Source organism: Geotrypetes seraphini, chromosome 7 (genome assembly GCF_902459505.1).
Source record: "Geotrypetes seraphini chromosome 7, aGeoSer1.1, whole genome shotgun sequence".
Lineage (NCBI taxonomy): Eukaryota > Metazoa > Chordata > Amphibia > Gymnophiona > Dermophiidae > Geotrypetes > Geotrypetes seraphini.
In genome coordinates, this window is record NC_047090.1 from 9,201,053 (window position 1) to 9,222,501 (window position 21,449).

At 44.4% G+C, this 21,449-nt stretch overlaps 1 protein-coding gene across 1 annotated transcript in view; it reads right to left on the reverse strand.

Annotated features, from left to right (window-relative positions):
• Positions 1 to 21,449, reverse strand: part of SLC15A5 (solute carrier family 15 member 5) — a 29,897-nt gene that overhangs the window by 8,058 nt on the left and 390 nt on the right. Inside the window, exons 2-6 of the mRNA XM_033951759.1 lie at positions 17,525 to 17,747; positions 8,207 to 8,376; positions 6,056 to 6,276; positions 2,618 to 2,804; positions 1,531 to 1,719 (exon numbers count right to left, since the gene is read on the reverse strand). Of these exons, the coding sequence (XP_033807650.1) occupies positions 1,531 to 1,719; positions 2,618 to 2,804; positions 6,056 to 6,276; positions 8,207 to 8,376; positions 17,525 to 17,747 (990 nt within the window). The remainder of the gene's footprint in view (positions 1 to 1,530; positions 1,720 to 2,617; positions 2,805 to 6,055; positions 6,277 to 8,206; positions 8,377 to 17,524; positions 17,748 to 21,449) is intronic.

A 21,449-nucleotide genomic window follows, 5' to 3' on the forward strand; every position in this document is an offset into this window, starting at 1 on the left:
CAACACTACTTGGAATATTGCGTTCAGTTCTGGTCTCCTTATTTCAAGAAAGATGTAGTGGAACTAGAAAAGATTCAAGGAAGAGCGACCAAGATGATAAAGGGGATGAACTCCTCTCGTATGAGGAAAGACTAAAACGGTTAGGGCTCTTCAGCTTGGAAAAGACATGGCTGAGGGGAGATATGACTGAAGTCTACAAAATCCTGAGTGGAGTAGAACGGGTACAAGTGGATCGATTTTTCACTCTGTCAAAAATTACAAAGACTAGGGGACACTCGATGAAGTTACAGGGAAATACTTCCAATAGGTGGAAATTTTTTTTTCACTCAGAGAATAGTTAAGCTCTGGAATGTGTTGCCAGAGGATGTGGTAAGAGTGGATAGTGTAGCTGGTTTTAAGAAAGGTTTGGACAAGTTCCTGGAGGAAAAGTCCATAGTCTGTAATTGAGACAGACATGGGGGAAGCCACTGCTTGCCCTGGATCAGTAGCATGGAATGTGGCTACTATTTGGGATTCTAGAATCTTGTAACTCTCTGGAATTCTGTAATCTTGCTATTCTTTGGGATTCTGTATGGAATGTGGCTACTCTTTGGGATTCCGTAATTTTGTTATTTTTTGGGATTCTGGAATCTTGCTGTTCTTTGGGATTCTGTACGGAATGTTATTACTCTTTGGGTTTTAGCCAGGTACTAGGGACCTAGATTGGCCACTGTGAGAATGGGCTTCTGGGCTTGATGGACCATTGGTCCATACGATCATGTTTCCCCCCTCTTAATCAATGTCCACTGGTTACCAGTTGAACATCGAATTAGTTATAAAATTCTACTACTAACCTTCACTACTCATTTATACAATCAACCAGAGTTTATTGACAGACTCCTTAAAATTAATTAACACATTGAGATCTAATAACTTTGCCATTACTGCGCCTACTCTATGGAACTCATTGCCTTACCTTTTGCGATTGGAAACTTCAATAAAGCAATTTAAAGCGAAACTCAAAACTTTTTAATTCGATAAAAATGTCCTTTTCAGGACCAAATCAACTACACTTCCTCTCCCTACCTATTGTTCTTATCCTTAAATGTGCTTTATTTAAACATTGTAGTTCATTCCCTTTTTCCCAATTGTGTGCAGTTAGTATACTTGTCCTCTGTTAACGTCCACTAAAATAACATTGTCTTGTTTAATATTTTAACTCTAACATGTTTTGTCTCTTTTATTGATACTGTACACCGCTTAGAAATTTGATTAAGCGGTTTAAATTTTTTTTTTTAATAAACTTGAAACTTGAACCCAGTAAGGCTATTCTTATGTTTCTTAATGGGATTTGGCACCAGATAGCAGAAGTGTTTTAATTTGCATCCTAGCTCACCATAGCTTTGAACTTTTCCTCTCACCAAGTAACCATAGGGCCGAGTACAGAGGAGCTGTTCTTAGCAATGGTAAGGATATTATATCTATTCAATAATAATTCAAGGATATTCAAATTGTTCTCGGAAGGGAGAAGTAGAGTAAAGAGCTTCTTACAGGCAGGAGTTACCAGTGCTTCCGCCAAACCAAGTAAGACATACTGAGGTGCCAAATGGTAGCAGGGCATGGAAGAAACCAGAAGAACCTTGCCAGAAAGTGTCTGTTCCACCACGGAGAAATGCTTCCTGAGCATTTCAAAGCAGCCAGCCACCAGCATCGAGAGGGAAGCGCAGATGTGACCAGCAACTAGGCAAACACAGGAGGGAAAATAACAAAGATAACATCCAGTATTTTCTTGATTATTACTATTATGAGTGTATAGTTGGTTCAGACCTTTTCATTGGGAGACCAAGGTGAGTTATAATAATCAGACACTCTTAACTTTAACTTGCTTTTTCTTTTCTTTCCTATACATAATTTGTCGTTCCTTTCTATTTCTTTGCACTTTGTTTGTAAATTGCTTTGCCACTGCTTGTAAAAAGCGGTATATGAAGATTAATAAACCACCATGGGGCTCATTTTCAAAACCAAAAGACATAAAAAAAATGGTGTAAAGTGGCAATTGGATGTTTTTATCCCTGCGCTAACGGCCCCGAAGCCCATAGAGATTTAAAGGGCTTCGGGGCTGTTGTCGTGCGGCAGTCACTAGTGCGGCTTTGTAAAGGAGGCAGTAAGAGGGAAACTGATCAAAGCGGACTCCTATTAAGACAGGTTATTTTACCACAGGTCCCATTTTATGTATTAAGATCTGCCCCCATCTTTTTTTTTTTTTTTTACAAAGTCTTGCTAGTGGCTTTCGCACAGCAAAAGTCCCGAAGCACTTTAAATCTCTGTGGCCTTGGCTTTGGGACGGTTACTGCAGCGGCAGCCGCTAGTGCAGCTTTGTAAAAAAAAAAAAAAAAAGGGGGGGGAGACTAGTTACTAATAACTAGGTTTAAGAATAAAGTAAATCCTCTTAACAGCAGCCAAGGTCGGTAGCTTCCTTTTCTTTAATGGTATCTAACTGTAAATGAATGTCTAAATCAATAAGAATAATGTTTGTGCCAGGATCTACAGTTCTTTCAACTAATCTGGAGCATTTGGAGAATTTAAACGCCTCAAATAGGGAGTGAGATGAAAACAGCGGAGTAGGAAATTCACTCACTTATGTACGATGAGAGCACCATCCTCCCTCTTCCCGTCACTAACAGGCTCGCGCTGATGCCCTCCAGGAGAGGGGCAAGGAGCAATAAGGGCGCGATACTTATTGCGTTCATCGCTGCTATCGGCAAAAGAAACCCCTCGAGATTCAAGTTGGAATTCATGGTCTGGATGTAATAGCCTGAAGGAATCTGTATTTGAAAAGAGAAGATATTTTTTGGTCTGGGTGGTTTCTGAGAACCGTGGGGCGCACCCAGGCGGGCTTCCAGGATGTTCGGAATTAATAATACATCAGGTTGATCTGCATACAAGAGAGTCAGTGTGTGCAGCTTTTTCCCAAGACTTATTGAGTGGAAAGCATGGATACACGTAGATAACGATTTATGAACACTTACATCACAAACACGGTGAATATAGGGGTTCGGCCATACCTGAGAAGGTCGTTAGCATTCAATGGTATCCATCGACCCAGATAAGTACAAGGCTTTATTGGTTATTCATTAATAAGAACTGAGTAAGAATTTACATCAAAAAAGTGAATGGTGGCTAATTAAGGGAACACAACGATGCCATTTGTGGCCTTATCTCTGATATGGCTGTGAAGGAGGTGTACCTAGCACATCACATTTAATTATTTAAAATAATTTAAAACAATTATAATTACAACAGTTTTAAAGTGAGAATATAGTTTTGTTTAAAAGACATTTCTTGTTAGTAAATTGACTAGGTGAATGTCAATTCATTGGTTGTTTCCCATTAATTAGTTGTAGTATAAAGAGGAGAAGAGACAGAGAAACTTTCCAATGTTTTTGAAGTGAGCTGCAGCCTTGCACACATATACGATCATATTATAGGGTTACCAGAAAAAGGAGGACGGATTGCTTTCAATGGAAGTGAAACCCGGATGTCTCCATCCGTCCTCCTTCTTCTGGAGCCATATGGTAACCCTATCGTGTATCAACCCTTAGAAAGGAAGTCTATTAGAGGAACGATAACAACAGATTTTTTTTTTTTTTACTGAAGCTGAGTAGTCTGGCCTTGATTTCACATGCCTCAATGTCGTCAGCACTTTCTTCTAAGGGCTCCTGCTACATCTGCCTCTTAAAGGTGTCACAGTGGGATGACGACACGTCCAGCTATACTGAAGTCTGATTAATCTATTCTCCTTTCTGAAATAGCTTTCAGATACACACATCCCTGACTTCCATATATTTAAACATACTTACCACAGTCTTTAAACATGTTTATTGAAATAGTTAAGTGAGCCATTGAAATCTAGATGGTATTTTTGCCTCAGTTTCCCATGCCGGGAGAGACAGTTTTTGGCCTGTCCTAGTTTTAAACTTATGTCCCAAGGCAGTGTGGGATTTGTACTCCCCAATTCCATCCCTTGAAATCAGTGTTGCAGATCCCATAATAATAATAATAACAGTTTATATACCGCAATACCGTTAAGTTCTATGCGGTTTACAGAAGATTAGTGGAGTACAAGTTGAGTTGACGTACAAGTTGAGTTAACTTAAGGGATGTGGGAACAATGGGGAGAAAGGGCAAGAGAGGGGAAGGAGGGAAGTGGGTCAGCTCTCTAGGTAGTTCAGGAATAGGTGAGTTTTGAGGCGTTTCCTGAATACCTCATAAGTGGTGGGCAATAGGAGTTGTTCTAGGTCTTTACCCCATAGAGCAGCCTGATGTGAGAGAAGATGCTCATGGTGTTTTTTTAGTTTGCATCCTCTAACCAGGGGAGAAACGAAGTGCGAGTGGGAGCTTCTCTTGTGTTTGTTGGCTGAGAAGGAGAATAGGTCAGTGATGTATTTAGGGGTTAGACCGTAGAAAACTTTAAAACAGAGGCAGGCGAACTTAAACTTTACACGAGCTTCCATCGGCAGCCAGTGTAGCTGTTTGAAGTATGGCGTCACGTGATCGAACTTCTTTAGACCGAAGATTAGTCTGACCGCAGTGTTTTGCATTAGTTGTAATCGTCGCATATTCTTTTGGGGGATTGCTAAGTAGGCGATGTTACAATAGTCGAGTTGACTTAATACGAGGGATTGTACCAAGATTCTGAAGGCAGAGTTATCAAAGTATGCTTTAATGGATTTAAGTTTCCAGAGGGTGAAAAAACTCTTTTTGATTAGGGAGTCCACCTGATCTTTTATGGTGAGGCATTGGTCCAGAGTTACACCCAGTATTTTAATGGTGGGCTGTATGGGGTAGTTATGTTTGTTGATGTCTAGTGGAGTTTTGGTGTCAAGAGGGCCCGGTGAAGCGACAAAGAATTTTGTCTTCTCAGTATTGAGCTTGAGTTTGAAGTCTGTCATCCAATATTCCATCAAGTTTATGGCTTCTGATGCTTTTGGAATTGTTTCCGAGATGGAGTTGGCAAATGGGATAATAATTGTGAAGTCATCAGCGTAACTGAATAATTTTATCCCCAGCTGGGTTAATTGAACGCTCAGTGAGGTCATGTAGATATTGAAAAGCAGAGGGGATAGTGGGGACCCTTGCGGAACGCCGGATGGGTTGCTCCAGGTGTTAGAGAGATCATTGAAGCGAACCTGATAGGTTCGGGATGAAAGGAAACCATGAAACCAGTTTAGCACTTCGCCTCTGATGCCAATAGCGTCTAGACACTGTAGCAAATTTGCATGGTCTACAAGGTCAAAGGCAGAGCTCATGTTGAATTGCATGATCAGGGCACTGAGGCCTTTGCTTAAAAATAGGTGCAAGTAATCTAAGATGGCCGCAATTACCGTTTCTGTGCTGAAAAGCGGTCTAAAGCCGGATTGAGTCTCATGAAGGAGCAATACACCTTGATGAGGTTGGCAGAAATCCCAGGCCTGGTCTAAAATCTCCCTCCTGCAACTGGATTATTCTGTTTTTCCACTAGATTGGAAGCTCACTGGAGTGGGGTCTCCTACCTGTCCAGAACTGTGTACTCTTAGTAAGTGTGGAAGGGATTTTTTTTTAATAGTTTGTTTCATTAGTGAGTTTTGTAAAATTTATTTTTGTTACAAGTATGTGAAATGGTCTCAACATGCACTGAGTGGTTTTAGTATGTGTTTAACATAATTTAATGCCTGTAAAGTTAAATCTTCTTTTGTTTTGATTTGAAAATGACAAATAGCAGCAAATTTCATTTCAGTTGTTATGTGGTTTTCAAACAAAGCACATCTCCAGTAATTGTGACATTTTTTTTATGACACCATGATAAAAAGATGCAGTAAACACATAGGACCTTATAGAAAAGGACTTTTTCTCATTCTGTGTCTATAGAAAAAAAAAAAAATCAATAAAATCCCGGAGGTGCCTTCTTGTAGTGATTCCTCTGCCTCTTCTTTGTCTATGAACGCTTTATAATTCTGCCTCTGTAGGAGAGTAAAAATAATCCCATACAAGCCTGCGGTTTATTTGAGCCTTTCAGCGTACCAAGCCATTCTCTTACCTGCATGACGCAGGTTCTGTACAGAACTTGAAAACCGAAGAAGGGAAGAAGTCTGACAAGAGACCGTGTGCTCTCCACGTGAGCCTCACTGTAGCAGCCGCCGTTGTTCTCCTTGGCTCGGTCCAGCCAGCTGCTCACCTGCCCGCCAAGATGCCGATGCCAAACACAGCACATCCTCAGTGCGTTGGCAAATACTCCAAAGGCGGTGAACAGGGAGCTTCCTGCAAATACAGCACAGATGTGTGGGGCGGGAGTCTGGGTACACGGCAGATTTCAGAAAGGCAGAATAAACACACGCACGGGTGAGGGCGTGTCAGGGGTGAAGAATGGCCATGAATGCACTAATTAGCTAGTGCATGCATATTAACGTCAGGCTAACTGGTTAGCATGTCCATAATGTGGGAGTACTTATTGCCACCAATAGGAGGCAGTAAGTGCTTGCACGTTAATTCTGAATGAAACAAATTGAAAAAAAAAAAAAAAGCCCTTTTACCTGGTTATGCTAGAAATAAGCGTAGCATGCGAGAAAGGCCTGCTTAAGTGCCCAGTCTTAAAATTTCCTACAGTCTGCCACCAATTTATCACAATCTGCAAGTGTTTTAACAACTTTGAACAGTTTAATGTCATCTGCAAATTTAATCACCTCCCTCGTCATTCCAATTTCCATTTTATTTATAAATAAGTTAAATAGCACCGGCCCCAGTACAGACCTCTGTGGCACTCCACTGTTTACTCTCCTCCACTGAGAAAAATGACCATTTAACCCTACCCTCTGTTTTCGATTTGATAACCAATTTCTAATCCACAACTGAACTTTGCCATTCCTACTGAAATATGTAATAAGGCTGAGGCTTACTGAAACACCAGTTATGTTGTTTGTATGTTAATACATGGGGGGGGGGGGGGCTTTAGAGTGGTATACTGACTTTACAGAAATTTCCCTGTAAGTAATCTTTAAGTCCACTGGAAGTTATAACAAGTGCATTATTATTTCTGTCATCACCTAAAAGTTTAATTCAAGGACAAGTGTCATTGTATTTCAATCAATGTATAAAATGAAATTAATACTAGATTAATTTCTTTCTTAAATATCCTTTTTCATTCTATCTTTATGTTTCTTAAATATGATAGTGATCCTTCTGGAGCTGTAGATCGTTTCCAGTTTACATCCAGCAGTAACATCATTCTGACACTGGCTTTTTCTACCTCATTCATTAGACTGGGGACCAAACCACTGTCAGAAACTGCTCCAGTTTATCATTTAAGTCCTCTTTTACGAATGCATAGTGCCGGCAGTGGCGGTAACTGCTTCGACACTCTTAGGAATTCTATGAGTTACCGCGCTATGTATTCGTAAAAGAGGGGGCTAGTTATTTACAAAAACAAACAGAAATAATAATAATTTTTAAAAAACAACAATAAATTCTCAAAAAAGTCATCACTCCACCTCAGCCCTAGCCTCCTTAAATGCACAATAAAACAGATATCTTTGTTCCCTTCCCAAACCCCAACAAATCTGTCTCCTTACGAGGTTCATTGGGATAAAGCCCTTTTCCACTGTCTAATCAACCTCATGTCCCTCATCGCTGGGATAAGCAGCAAATTTTTCCCCTGCCAGATATGGCAGAAAATTGCAATATTTTATTCCCACAGAAGAACTTTTCCAGGCAGTGGGTTTCAGAGCAGTGGCTTCTAGGGATGGGTGTGTTCATGTCAAAGACATATCTGATGTTGTTTCATGTTGTTTAACCTCCTAGATTGGGAGTTTATTTAAGTCAGCCCTCTTCTGAAAGAGTGCATTTTAAACAAATAGTGGGCAGTTGCAAAGACGGCATGCTCATTTCCAAAAGAGCACACCCTCTTAACAATATTTTCTTTTGTAATGACAAAAATAAAAAACAAAGGGGCATCAAATGCTAAGATGACCATAGGACATAATGGATGCCTTAGCATTTAATGTGTGCTAATCTTTAGCATGTGCTTAATTGGTTAGCGCACCTTAATAAAAAGACCCCAAAATAAAAATTCTTGTAAACAATATGGGAAAAGACAGAAAAGGGACATTTTCCGACTGCACACCCTGGTGGCTTCCTTCCATCTGCTTGGCCTTCTATCCATTCCCACAATTTACGACTGTTGTACAAATCTTACCTTTCCTAGGCTGATAAATCAGTTCATTGCGTATCATATGGATAGTGATCAGAGCCATAATCACAGATACAAATGGAATGAGGAAGCCAAGATTCTTAGCCACTGACTGCTGTATGTAAGCGATGCCCAAAAAGACGATGAGAGAGTTGAGGTTCACCAACCAATAGAACCTAGAACAAATTAACATCAAATACAATATTTCACTGACAGCAAATCAATGGTCATTACATGAAAAGAATATCCAATGGAAACTGTTTGGATTGACTCAGGTTAAACAAGGGCTATTCCAGGAAATGGTTTTAGTTAACCAAACCGCCCTCAATGCCTCAGATTTTTCCAAGTTGGCTGGTAGCCTTGTCTTGGCTTGACTCCAAGTGCTTCAATCTCTTCTGATTCAGTGGGGTTTAGATTTAATCAATAGTGGTTCCCTCATTCATCATTTACCAGAACTGTTAATTTAGTTTTAAAGCTCTGAGATTAAATGGAATGACCCATTGGGATTTCTGCATCTAGCATTTCCTCTTAACTGTATCTCCTTTCCAAACACAGAGATTAAATTCCATTGAATAGGTACAGTTCTGAAAGATGTGAGATCCCAACATTAGAAAATCCCCCAAGCTATTTTTCAAAAACAAATACTGGTCAGTCCTAGTCCTTGAGAGCTTTAGTTAATCAAAGATGATGCTACAAATTAAATCTCAAAATAGAATTTAAAAAAATAGGATTTTACTTACTTTGGGCAAATCAAAGACATTGATGGAGGATGCACACTATGAAATCTTTTCCATAACTCTCTTAAAAGCATGTTTTATGGTACTTGGAATAGATTCCAATCATTTTGTGCACTATATTTTAATCAGTGTTAAATCATGAGAGCTAGTTTGGAAAACCACAGTGACTGTTCTGAGCTGAATGCCAACTAGACAAGCCCTTTACTACGAGACGCTGCTGAAAAGTTCTCATCCCAACCAAGAAGAGAATGACGTGAAGCCATGAAACTTAGAAGTTATTCCAGACTTTTCTTGACACTTTGTTTCAACGAGGCAAATGCATCTAGTAAATTGGCACAAGTATAGGAAAATCAAGCCACTGTGACATCACCGATGAGGCTGGCTCTTAGGCATGGGTGGAATGAAGCATTATGATGTCACAATACGAGGGGCCGCTGAAAAGTTCTCAGCCCAACCAAGAAGGGAATGACATGGAGCCACGAAACTTACAAGTTATTCCACACTTTTTTTTTTTACACTTTTTGTTTCAATGATATGAAATGAAACACAAAGTGTACAGAAAGCACAGTTACTTACCGTAACAGGTGTTATCCAGGGACAGCAGGCAGATATTCTTAACGTATGGGTGACGTCACCGACGGAGCCCCGGTACGGACCTTTTTAACTAGAAAGTTCTAGTTGGCCGCACCGCGCATGCGCGAGTGCCTTCCCGCCCGACGGAGGAGTGCGTGGTCTCCAGTTAGGATAAGCCAGCTAAGAAGCCAACCCGGGGAGGTGGGTGGGTCGTAAGAATATCTGCCTGCTGTCCCTGGATAACACCTGTTACGGTAAGTAACTGTGCTTTATCCCAGGACAAGCAGGCAGCATATTCTTAACGTATGGGTGACCTCTAAGCTAACAGAGAGGGAGGAGGGATGGTTGGCCATTAGGAAAATAAATTTTGTAACACAGATTGACCAAAGTGTCCATCCCGTCTGGAGAAGGCATCCAGACAGTAGTGAGTAGTGAATGTGTGAACTGAAGACCAAGTGGCCGCCTTGCAGATTTCCTCAATAGGAGTGGAACGGAGGAAAGCCACAGAAGCAGCCATAGCTCTGACCCTGTGGGCCGTGACAGGTCCTTCCAGTGACAGGCCGGCCCGAGCATAACAGAACGCAATACAGGCAGCAAGCCAATTGGACAGCGTTCGTTTAGATACAGGGTGACCCAGACGATTAGGATCGAAGGTCAGAAAAAGTTGAGGAGAGGAGCGGTGAGCCCTGGTACGGTCAAGGTAGTACGCCAGGGCACGCTTACAATCCAGCGTGTGAAGAGCCTGTTCCCCAGGATGAGAATGGGGTTTAGGGAAGAAAACAGGCAGCACGATGGACTGGTTGAGGTGAAAGGCTGAAACCACCTTAGGAAGGAATTTAGGATGGGTACGCAGAACCACCTTGTCGTGGTGAAAAACAGTGAACGGTGGATCGGCGACCAGTGCATGTAGCTCGCTAACCCTCCTGGCAGAGGTGATGGCAATGAGGAAAAGCACCTTCCATGTGAGAAGTTTGAGCGAGGTAGTAGCCAGAGGCTCAAAAGGAGGTTTCATGAGGGCTGACAAAACCACATTGAGGTCCCAGACGACTGGGGGAGGCTGAAGAGGTGGTTTGATATTGAAGAGGCCTCTCATGAACCGGGAAACAAGAGGATGAGCCGTGAGGGGTTTTCCAAGGATAGGCTCATGAAACGCAGTGATGGCACTGAGGTGGACTCTGATTGAGGTCGACTTGAGGCCAGCGTCGGAGAGAGAGAGCAAATAGTCCAGTACAGTTTCCACCGCCAGAGAGGTGGGATTGTGGTGATGAAGGAGACACCAAGCGGAGAACCGGGTCCACTTCTGATGGTAACATTGGAGTGTGGAGGGTTTCCTGGAGGCATCCAAAATGCGACGGACTGGCTGAGACAGGTTTTCTGGAGAGGTCAGCCCGAGAGAAACCAAGCTGTCAGGTGGAGGGAAGACAGATTGGGATGTAGCAGAGACTGATGTTGCTGCGTAAGCAGAGAAGGAAATACAGGAAGAGGAATGGGCTCCCTGGAGCTGAGTTGAAGCAGGAGGGAGAACCAATGTTGTCTGGGCCACCGAGGGGCGATGAGAATCATGGTGGCCCTGTCCTTGCGGAGCTTGAACAGGGTCCGCAACATCAGAGGAAGTGGAGGGAAGGCATAGAGGAACCGATCCGTCCAGTCGAGTAGGAATGCATCCGGGGCCAGACGATGTGGAGAGAAGAGTCTGGAGCAGAACTGGGGCAGCTGATGGTTGTGAGGAGCTGCAAAGAGGTCCACCTGTGGAGTGCCCCATCGAGCAAAGATGGAGTGGAGAGTGGGAGGATCCAGGGTCCACTCGTGAGGTTGAAGGATGCGGCTGAGCTGGTCGGCCAGGGAGTTCTGTTCGCCCTGGATATAGACCGCTTTGAGAAAAAGATTGTGGGCTGTGGCCCAGGTCCAAATTCGGAGGGCCTCCTGACAAAGGAGACGAGATCCGGTGCCGCCTTGCTTGTTGATGTAGTACATGGCGACTTGGTTGTCCGTGCACAGGAGAAGAACCTGAGGATAGAGAAGGTGCTGGAAGGCCTTGAGAGCATAAAACATGGCTCTGAGTTCCAGGAAATTGATGTGATGTTGACGCTCCTGAGGGGTCCAGAGTCCCTGGGTGCGTAGATCCCCTATGTGAGCTCCCCATGCATAGGGGGAGGCATCTGTGGTGATGATCATGGAATGAGGGGGCGGATGAAGAAGGAGGCCCCTGGAAAGATTTGAGGAGTTCAACCACCATTGAAGAGAGTGCTGAAGAGACGATGTCACAGAGATGGGATGAGAAAGAGGATCCCTGGTCTGCGACCATTGGTTGGCGAGGGTCCATTGCGGTATCCTCAAATGGAGTCGCGCCAGAGGAACCACATGGACTGTCGAGGCCATGTGACCCAGAAGAATCATCATCTGGCGAGCAGGGATGGATGGTTGGAGGAGCACCTGTCGACAGAGGTGAAGCAGTGTCCGGTGCCGGTCGGCAGGAAGGAACGCTCTCATGGAGTTGGTATCGAGAAGTGCTCCGATGAACTGAAGGCGCTGCGTGGGAAGCAGATGCGACTTGGGATAATTGATCTCGAACCCCAAGAGATGGAGGAAAGAGATGGTGTGGTGAGTGGATTGCAGCACAAGTGGAGCGGTCGTTGCTTTCACCAACCAATCGTCCAAGTAGGGGAACACTTGTAGGTTGTGGGACCTGAGACAGGCCGCTACCACAATCAGGCACTTGGTGAACACCCTGGGCGAAGATGCGAGACCAAAGGGAAGCACTTTGTACTGATAGTGGTGATTGAGTATCTGGAATCGGAGGTAGCGACGTGAAGCCTGATGGATTGGGATGTGAGTGTAGGCCTCCTTGAGGTCCAGGGAACATAGCCAGTCGTGTTGAGACAGAAGAGGATAAAGTGTGGCAAGTGAGAGCATCCTGAACTTTTCCTTGACCAAACACTTGTTGAGGTTCCTGAGGTCGAGGATAGGACGAAGATCTCCTGTTTTCTTGGGTACCAAGAAGTAGCGGGAGTAAAATCCCTGACCTCTTTGGTCTGGTGGAACTTCTTCGATGGCATTGAGAAGGAGGAGGGATTGGACCTCCCTGAGGAGGAGAGGAGTTTGGGAGGAGTGAGAAGCAGACTCTACGGGAGGGTGGTCTGGAGGAAGAGTCTGAAACCTTAGTGAGTATCCGTGACGGATGATGTTTAGAACCCACAGGTCTGATGTGATGGCCTCCCAGCGTCGTAGAAAGATGGTGAGGCGGCCCCCGATAGGTTGAGGCAGAGGCAGCGAGGGTTGGAGACTGGCTATGCCCTGGAGAAAGGAGTCAAAAGGGCTGAGGAGGCTTAGTTTGAGGGAGAGGCTTAGCTGTCTGGTGAGATTGCGAGCGAGCCTGAGAGTGTTGTTGTTGTTGTTGGCGAGGCCGACGAGATTGCTGTTGAGGAGGATTCAGCGGCCTAGCAGAAAAGCGACGTTGGTAAGAAGACTGAGGTCTGTATGGTCGTGTCGGCGGAGTCTTCTTTTTGGGCTTAATGAGGGTGTCCCATCTGGTCTCATGAGCCGAAAGTTTTTGTGTGGTGGTATCTAGAGACTCCCCAAAAAGTTCATCACCAAGACAGGGCGCGTTGGCAAGGCGGTCTTGGTGGTTGACATCCAGGTCAGATACTCTCAGCCAGGCAAGGCGTCGCATAGCAATTGCCAGAGCAGAGGCACGGGAGGAGAGCTCGAAGGAGTCATAGATTGAGCGTACCATGAACTTCCTGAGCTGAAGGAGGGTGGAAATTTGTTGCTGAAAAAAAGGGACCTTGCGTTCAGGGATGTACTTTTGCAGAGCAGAAAGTTGTTGTACCAGATATTTCATATAAAAAGAAAAATGAAATGAATAATTGTTGGCTCTGCTAGCCAGCATGGCATTCTGGTATAGGCGCTTTCCAAATTTATCCATTGTTTTACCCTCTCTGCCAGGAGGGGTGGAGGCATAGACACTGGAACCATGAGATTTCTTGAGAGTGGATTCTACTAGGAGGCTCTCATGTGGCAACTGGGGTTTATCAAATCCCGGGATAGGGATGACCCTGTATAAACTGTCCAGTTTCTTAGGGGCACCTGGAACAGTAAGGGGGTTCTCCAAGTTTTTATAAAACGTCTCCCGCAGAATATCATGGACGGGGAGTTTGAGAAATTCCTTGGGGGGTTGGTCGAAGTCCAAGGCTTCTAGAAAGGCCTGGGACTTCTTGGAGTCGGACTCGAGTGGGATGGAAAGAGCCCCAGACATCTCCCGAAGGAATTTTGTAAATGAGGACTGCTCGGGCTTGGAGGTGGATTCAGCCATGGAGGGTTCCTCATCAGTGGAAGAGGCATCCTCCTCGGTACCGAGGGGGGATTGCTCCCATAAGTCAGGGTCCCTGATGGCCGGCTCAGCATGGCGGGTTTTAGAAAGGGACTTGCCAGATCTCATGGATACGGTGCCGGGGGATGAAGACCGGTGCCGATCTCTGTCCCGGGAGGAGTGGTGTCGATCCCGGTCCCGAGACGATCGATGTCGATCTTGGGTTCGGGATGGGTCCTCCGCTGTGCAGGTCTGTAATGTAGGCTGTGCCGATAAGACCGGCATCGAAGTATTCATCAGTACCGAGGGGGTGGCCACTGGCGTAGTGGTGCGAGGCTCGGGCCGGACCGGTACCGGAAGGAGCGGTGCCAGCAGGGTTGGGAGCAGTTCCTGAAGCTGGTGCTCGAGTTGCTCCTGTAATTTAGTTTGGAGGATGGCCGAGATACGGTCCTCCAATGGGGGCACCGGTACCGTTTTACTTTTCTTCGGTACCATAGGTGCCGCTCTACGCTCCGGTGATGAGGAGGCCGATGAAGAGGCACTCACCGTTATCGGAGCGGAGCGCTTACGGGACTTGCGGGACGTCGGAAGGACCGGTGTCACCGCCGTGGCTGGAGGGCGCTCGAGGGAAGTGGAAGGCTTCTTAGCTGGCTTACCTGGCGCCATCGACCCCGCAGAAGGATCAGGTGGTGTCGATGTTGACGGTGCCGATTTCGGCGGTGCCGTCGACGTCGGGGTCGGATCCATAGCAGAACCGGTGCCGAAGAGGAGATTCTGCTGAATTTGTCTATTTTTAAGTGTGCGTTTTTGAAGAGTCGCGCAGCGGGTGCAGGTGTCAGCCCGATGTTCCGGACCCAAGCACTGTAGGCACCAGTTGTGTGGGTCCGAAAGGGAAATCGGGCGTGCACACCGCTGGCACTTCTTAAAACCCGGCTGAGGGGGCATGAAGGGGAATACGGCCTCAGCGAAATCAAAGCCGGAGGCTTGTATGATGGCAACAGGCCCCGCCGGGGCCTGTTGAAAAATAAAGGAAAAAATAAAGTTTTTTTTTTTTTTTTTTTTTGTAAATTAGACAGAAAAGAAAAACCCGAAGGAAAAAAGCAGAAAAAATCAGAATAACGCGAGCGGGAAGGCAAAAAAGGAGTGTTCAACAGCCGTTGAATATCACATGCGTCTTCTTCGCTCCGCGGAAACGAAGAAACTGGAGACCACGCACTCCTCCGTCGGGCGGGAAGGCACTCGCGCATGCGCGGTGCGGCCAACTAGAACTTTCTAGTTAAAAAGGTCCGTACCGGGGCTCCGTCGGTGACGTCACCCATACGTTAAGAATATCTGCCTGCTTGTCCTGGGATAAAAGAAGTTAGAAGTACTTAGCTATAAATGTGGTCTTCCTTTCAGGGATATTGCAGCCAACATGTTTCACCTGAAAGAAATAGATTCAGTGGAAATAGATTCAGTGGTCTGTTACAGTGTCACAAAGCTTATAAAGGGATGATTAGCCTTGAAAAAACTTTCATGTGAAACATGTTGGCTGCAATATCCCTGAAAGGAAGACCACATTTAAAGCTAAGTACTTCTAACTTATAAATGCGCTGAAATGGTGTTTAAAATTTAAAACTTATTAATTGGTATCACTTCAATCAAGAAGTAAGATCCAATGAGGAAGTAGTACGTAAATCCGGGGACAATGAAAACAGTTGAGTCCTAGGTGGTACTTCTGAGGATCTGGGGATAAAGTACAGTATTTGGTATGAGGAGTTGAAAGGATGTGAACTTAAAATCAGCACATTCTAGATAAATGAGTTCTTTACACTAATCCTGTTAAAGCATTATAGCAGACTATTGTACAGTGTCAGGCCTATGAATTAGAGTAAAGTTAAGATATTTTTAGACTGCACAGATGATACTAGGATCAAACAGCTCTTTTGGACTTTGTCTTAGTTGCAAAATGCAGCAAACTTGGATTCTGATAATGTTAAAGAGAGATGAATGAACCCCGCTGCTCTGTTGAGATGTCTGTGTGGCCAATCCATTCAAATGTTGGCCCCTCCCACATCCAAACGGCCTGAATTTGGATGTTTTGCAATTGGGAAGTTTCTGTGGTCGAAAATGGGGGTGTAACGTAAGGTGTCCTAAGGGTTGGATGTCCTGTTGGCCATGATGTCTAAATAGGCGATTTTTCAAAAAAGATTTTTGGAGGTTTAGCTGTTTCGCCGGATTCGAAAATGAGCGTTTCTTTGTCCCCGACTTTGCATGTCGTGTGTGCAACATCCTACCAGAAATGCCCCTCCATATGTATTTAAGCCCAACCGAATTTCCCTTTTTCACGTAACTACCCAGCTTCGTCAATTTTGGGTTTCAACTCAGTGGACCTCTGCAATAAGTTAGGGCCCATCCTTCAGACACTGTAGATCCATCTCTCTGCAATATTGACAGCCTGTCTGCATCTGTTTAACACCCAGTTCAAAGACTCTTGCCCTGGGGAGCTTCTGTATGCAGTAAGTGAATTGTTTGTATACAGTCAAAATTCTGGAAAAATAGAGTTTTCCCTGTTGATGCTGGGCTGCTGGTTTAGTTGACTGGATAGTAGTGTGTTTGCATGCTTTATGGGAGCAGACCAACAGAATTGTTAGCAAGATTTTTGGGCCCCAAAATGGGGGTCTTGGTTTATATTCAGGTCCTCATGTCTGAGCGCTCCCCCATCCCCCACCCGTACCCGTTACAGGCCTCCTGCAGGCCTGCGTTAAACCCTGGTGGTCCAGCAGTGAGCCGGGACAGGAGCGATCCTTCCCGCATCCTGTCCCGGCCAACTGTTAACCACCCCAGTTCCCTCCCACCTCCTGGACCCTTCTCCAACAGTCTTTTCGAACCCTGGTAGTCTAGCAGTGAAGCGGGGAGGAGTAAGTTTTCTTCGCTCCTGCCTCGTGTGGAACTGTGATCAGAAATGGCAGTGCAAGTTCCCAGGGCAGTCTCGTGAGACTGTGAGAACTTGTGAGTCTGTCCCAGTAACTTGCGCAGCCATGTCTGATTGCGGCTCCACATGGGGCAGGAGCGAAAAAAAATCGCTCCTGCCGCACTTCACTGCTAGACCACCAGAATTCAAAAAGTATGTTAGAAAGGGGCCTGGGAAGCAGGGTGGTTAACAGTTGGCCGGGACAGGATGTAGGATGGATTGCTCTTGTTCCAGCTCACTGCTGGACCACCAGGGCTTAAGGGAGGCCTGCAGTGGGTGTCAAAGTTTGGGTGCAGAGCTGGGCAAGAATGGAAGGAGGGAGAGAAGGAGGAAGGGAGAGGAGAAAAGGAAGGAAGGAAGGAAGGAGGGGGGGAAAAAGGGCTGGGTGCAAGTCAGGGCAATTGAATATAAACCTCCCAGTTTATTTTCTAGTTTATATTCCATTTTTTTGGGGGGGAAAGGGTTGCTTCGGTTTATAATCGGATTGATTTATCGAGTATATACGGTACCTTGAAAAGGGTTCCTTGGTGTTGGTGTTTCTGCTTCAGAAAGAAATTATTTTATGATAGGTTACTAAATCTTGCACCTCTACTCACCCCCACCCTTTGTGGAAGCAGGGGACATGTGTATTCCTTTTCTTGGATAGAAAGGAAGCTGCCAGGAATCCTCTTTCAAAGCAAAGACCTCAAGGTCAGTTGCACTATAGTTCACTCATTAAAATCGTCCACAATGGCAACAAAGAAGGTACAAACCAGTTGAAAAAGGATAGTAATTCCTTCTGCCCACGATCCTGAAGGCTGTAAGCACCCAGTGGACAAATGATAGCCCTTATGCCTCCCGTGCCAAGAGAAGTAGCCAGTAAACCTATGTAGAAGAGCAGGTTCTGTTCTCTCTTAGCCAGGGTGTGAGCAGCGTGGTGTGTGTCCAGATAAAAGTCTTCAAAAGGGAAGGCAACGACCGGGAGCATGGCAGTGCCTGCAAAGGGAGAGAACAAGCAGAAATGGTTGAAAATAGCGTGAATTCCTTCATGACTCTCAAATGCATGCATTGTTGAGTTGTTCAGGAAGGGTCTGGAACTGGTTTCAAGGTTTTTTGAAGAAAAGATCTTGTCAAGTGATTTGTGACGGTAACTATTCTCATTCATGGAGCAACCCATCTGGTGTGCCCCAAGGTTCTCCGCTATCGCCTACCGTATTCAACATCTACATTTCCCCTTTAGGACATTTATTACAGAGTTTAAATGTAAAATTTTATATATATGCAGATGACATTTCTATTTTAATCCCTCTAAATAATTTTACCACTGAAATTTTAAACCAGATATCTTCTATTATGACTCAGATAGAACAGTGGACAATTAATTTCAAACTGAAACTTAATATGGAAAAGACCAAACTCTTCTTGGCTAGTCCCAACGACAAAATAACAAACTCATTGCTACATCTTAATGGTCAAGACTACCCGATTATTAAATCTATCAAAATTCAGGGAGTCACAGTAGACTGACATTTAACACTAGCAGAACACATGAACTTAGTGGTACAAAAATGCTTTTTTACATTGTGGAAATTAAGAACCATAAAAAAATATTTTGATCCTTTATCGTTCAGACTATTGGTGCAAGCATTAGTTTTATCTATTTTAGACTATTGTAACATCATCTATTTAGGAGCACCCAAAAAATTCTAAGGAAATTAAGGATAATTCAGAATACCTGATTTCTGGTTTAAAAAAGAATGACCATATTAGTCCATATTATCGTTTACTTCATTGGCTGTCTTTGTAGGCAAGAGTATTATTCAAATTTTCCGGTATCTGCTTTAAGCTGATATCGGGATTGTCTCCAGCTTACCTTTTTCCTCATTTTGTGTTGCATAGACCATCAAGAGAAACTAGAAACTTCTGCTTATTTGCTTATCCAAAAATTAATGGATAGGACCCTAGTATTTCAAGCCGGTAGGCAACAATCTTGGTTAGGTAAATGTATTCAGCAAGCTGTGTTATCCTATTGCAGTTTTCGGAAATTAATTAAGATCACTTTGTTCGATAAGTTTATTACTTGGTGAGTTTTATTATTGAAATTCTATTTTACAAATATTTGCATTTTTTTTACTGTATTATTGCATTTCGCTGATTGTCCAGCTCTTTTTAGTGTAAACCGCCTAGAACTTTTCGTTATGGCGGTATAAAAGAATAAAGTTATTATTATTTCCCACGACTGGTGTGGGTAAAATGTGATGTGTGGTTGTTAGATGGATGATTGTGATTCTCTGGGTATTATGATGCCCTTTGGTGTGAATGGTGATGAGAAAAAATGTGCATTATAGCATATCCATTTAACTTTATGCGGATTTGCAGCAGCATTCAAATCCATGGATACAGTTAAATGGCTAAGAGAGAGATATGATATCTGTTTAACTTTTTACCTGCTATATCTACAGCACCACTTGGATAGATAAATTATTTGTTTAGCAGTTGAATATAACCACTTGAAACACCTTGTCACATTTCTTTTTAATTGGATAACTTTGGACAAAGCTTATCTATATAAGAGCTATGAATATTTTGTAAAAAAATCACTTATTTTATGTGATCGGGGGCACCATTGACCACAGAAGCCAGGATTTCCCAAACCTGTTCCAGGTTCATCACCACCAGTCAGATTGTCAGGATATGCATGAGATAATTTACATATATTAGAGGCTCAGTGCATGCATATTGAATTAAGGCAGAATCTGGCAGTGAGAGACATGCTCTGGTTGACACTGCAATGACCTTAATCAATGGGATAATGACTCTTGTCTGACCTCAGCAATAGGCAGGTAGACCTATATGTGACCAGCTGGACATTCTGGCATCTTCTACAAGGTGGGAGAAAATGGAAATGGTCTATTGTAATCAGAGGCAGTAACAGGGTGTAGAAGTAAACTGTCCCCCAAAGTGTTGAAACGATATCTTTGGTTTTTTGTGTTCATTGTGGCTTTGATCTTAGCCTCTCTGACTCGTTGGGCTTACTGTTCTTGATGTCATGCTTACTGCGGGCCAAGGAAAATCTTGCCAAAATGAAGAGTACATTCCTGTCCTCCCCTCCAACCCACCATAGTGGAAATGGGACTCTAGCGGAGGGAGGAAGGGAAGGAGAAGACTGTAAGCCAAAAGCTCACAGAGCGGAAATTGGTAAGAAAATGCCTCCATCCTGGTTATATTCTTTAACAGCATAGATACCAAGTAATACATATTAGGCTGGCTGTACCTTCACTCTATATCCATTATGCTTCCCGAATGCATGAGAGGAGGGACATTAGTGCATGAGTGTGTTTGATCAGGCCAATGCATGTGTCACATGCCTAATATATGTCACTTGATATCTACATGGGTGGGGGACTAGCTTGGAGGTAGACTTCAGAGGGTGGTGGTGAATGGCACCCTCTCCGAAACGACAGAGGTGATCAGTGGAGTACCGCAGGGCTCAGTCTTGGGCCCGATCTTATTCAACATGTTCATAAGGGACTTGGCTGAGGGGCTTCAAGGTAAATTAATGTTATTCACCGATGACGCCAAACTAGTAGCATTATAGTAGGCAAGAGCACAACAGGGCCTGACATTAAATCAATGACCGACAGTATGACGCACGACCTTCTCCTACTGGGGCATTGGTCCAGGACCTGGCAACTAAGTTTCAATGCCAAAAAATGCAAGGTCATGCACCTTGGCAACAAAAATCCATGCAAGACTTACACTCTTAATGGTGAGATCCTAGAGAGAACTGTAGCGGAACGAGACTTAGGGGTGATCATCAGCGAGGACATGAATACTGCTAATCAAGTGGAGAAAGCTTCATCTAAGGCCAGACAAATCATAGGTTGCATAGAAACATAGAAATTGACGGCAGATAAGGGCCACGGCCCATCTAGTCTGCCCACCCTAATGTCCCTCCCCTACCTTCGCCCTGTGAATAGATCCCATGTGACGATCCCATTTGGCCTTAAAATCAGGCACGCTGCTGGCCTCGATCACATGCAGTGGAAGACTATTCCAGCATACGCAGGAGTTTTGTTAGTCGTAAGCCCGAAGTCATAATGCCATTATATAGGTCCATGGTGAGACCCCATCTGGAATACTGTGTACAATTCTGGAGGCCACATTACCGCAAAAATGTGCTGAGACTTGAGTCGGTCCAGTGAATGGCCACCCGGATGGTCTCAGGACTCAGAGATCTCCCGTATGAGGAACGGCTGAATAAATTGCAGCTCTACACACTAGAGGAATGCAGGGAGAGGGGAGAGATGATCGAGACGTTCAAATACCTCACGTGCCCTATCGAGGTGGGGGAGGATATCTTCTTTTTCAAGGAACCCACGACAACACGAGGGCATCCGTGGAAAATCAGGGGAGGGAAATTGCATAGCGACACCAGGAAATACTTCTTCACCGAGAGGGTGGTGGATCGATGGAACGGTCTTCCGATACAGGTAATTGAGGCCAGCAGCGTGCCTGATTTTAAGACTAAATGGGATCAACACGTGGGATCTCTTCACAGAGAGAGGTAAGGGAGAGTCATTGGTGTGGGCAGACTGGATGGGCCTTGGCCCTTATCTGCCGTCACTTTCTATGTTTCTATACCTGGTGTTTAAAGTTGTAGCAACCACTCCTTGCAAACACATTAAATGAACTACT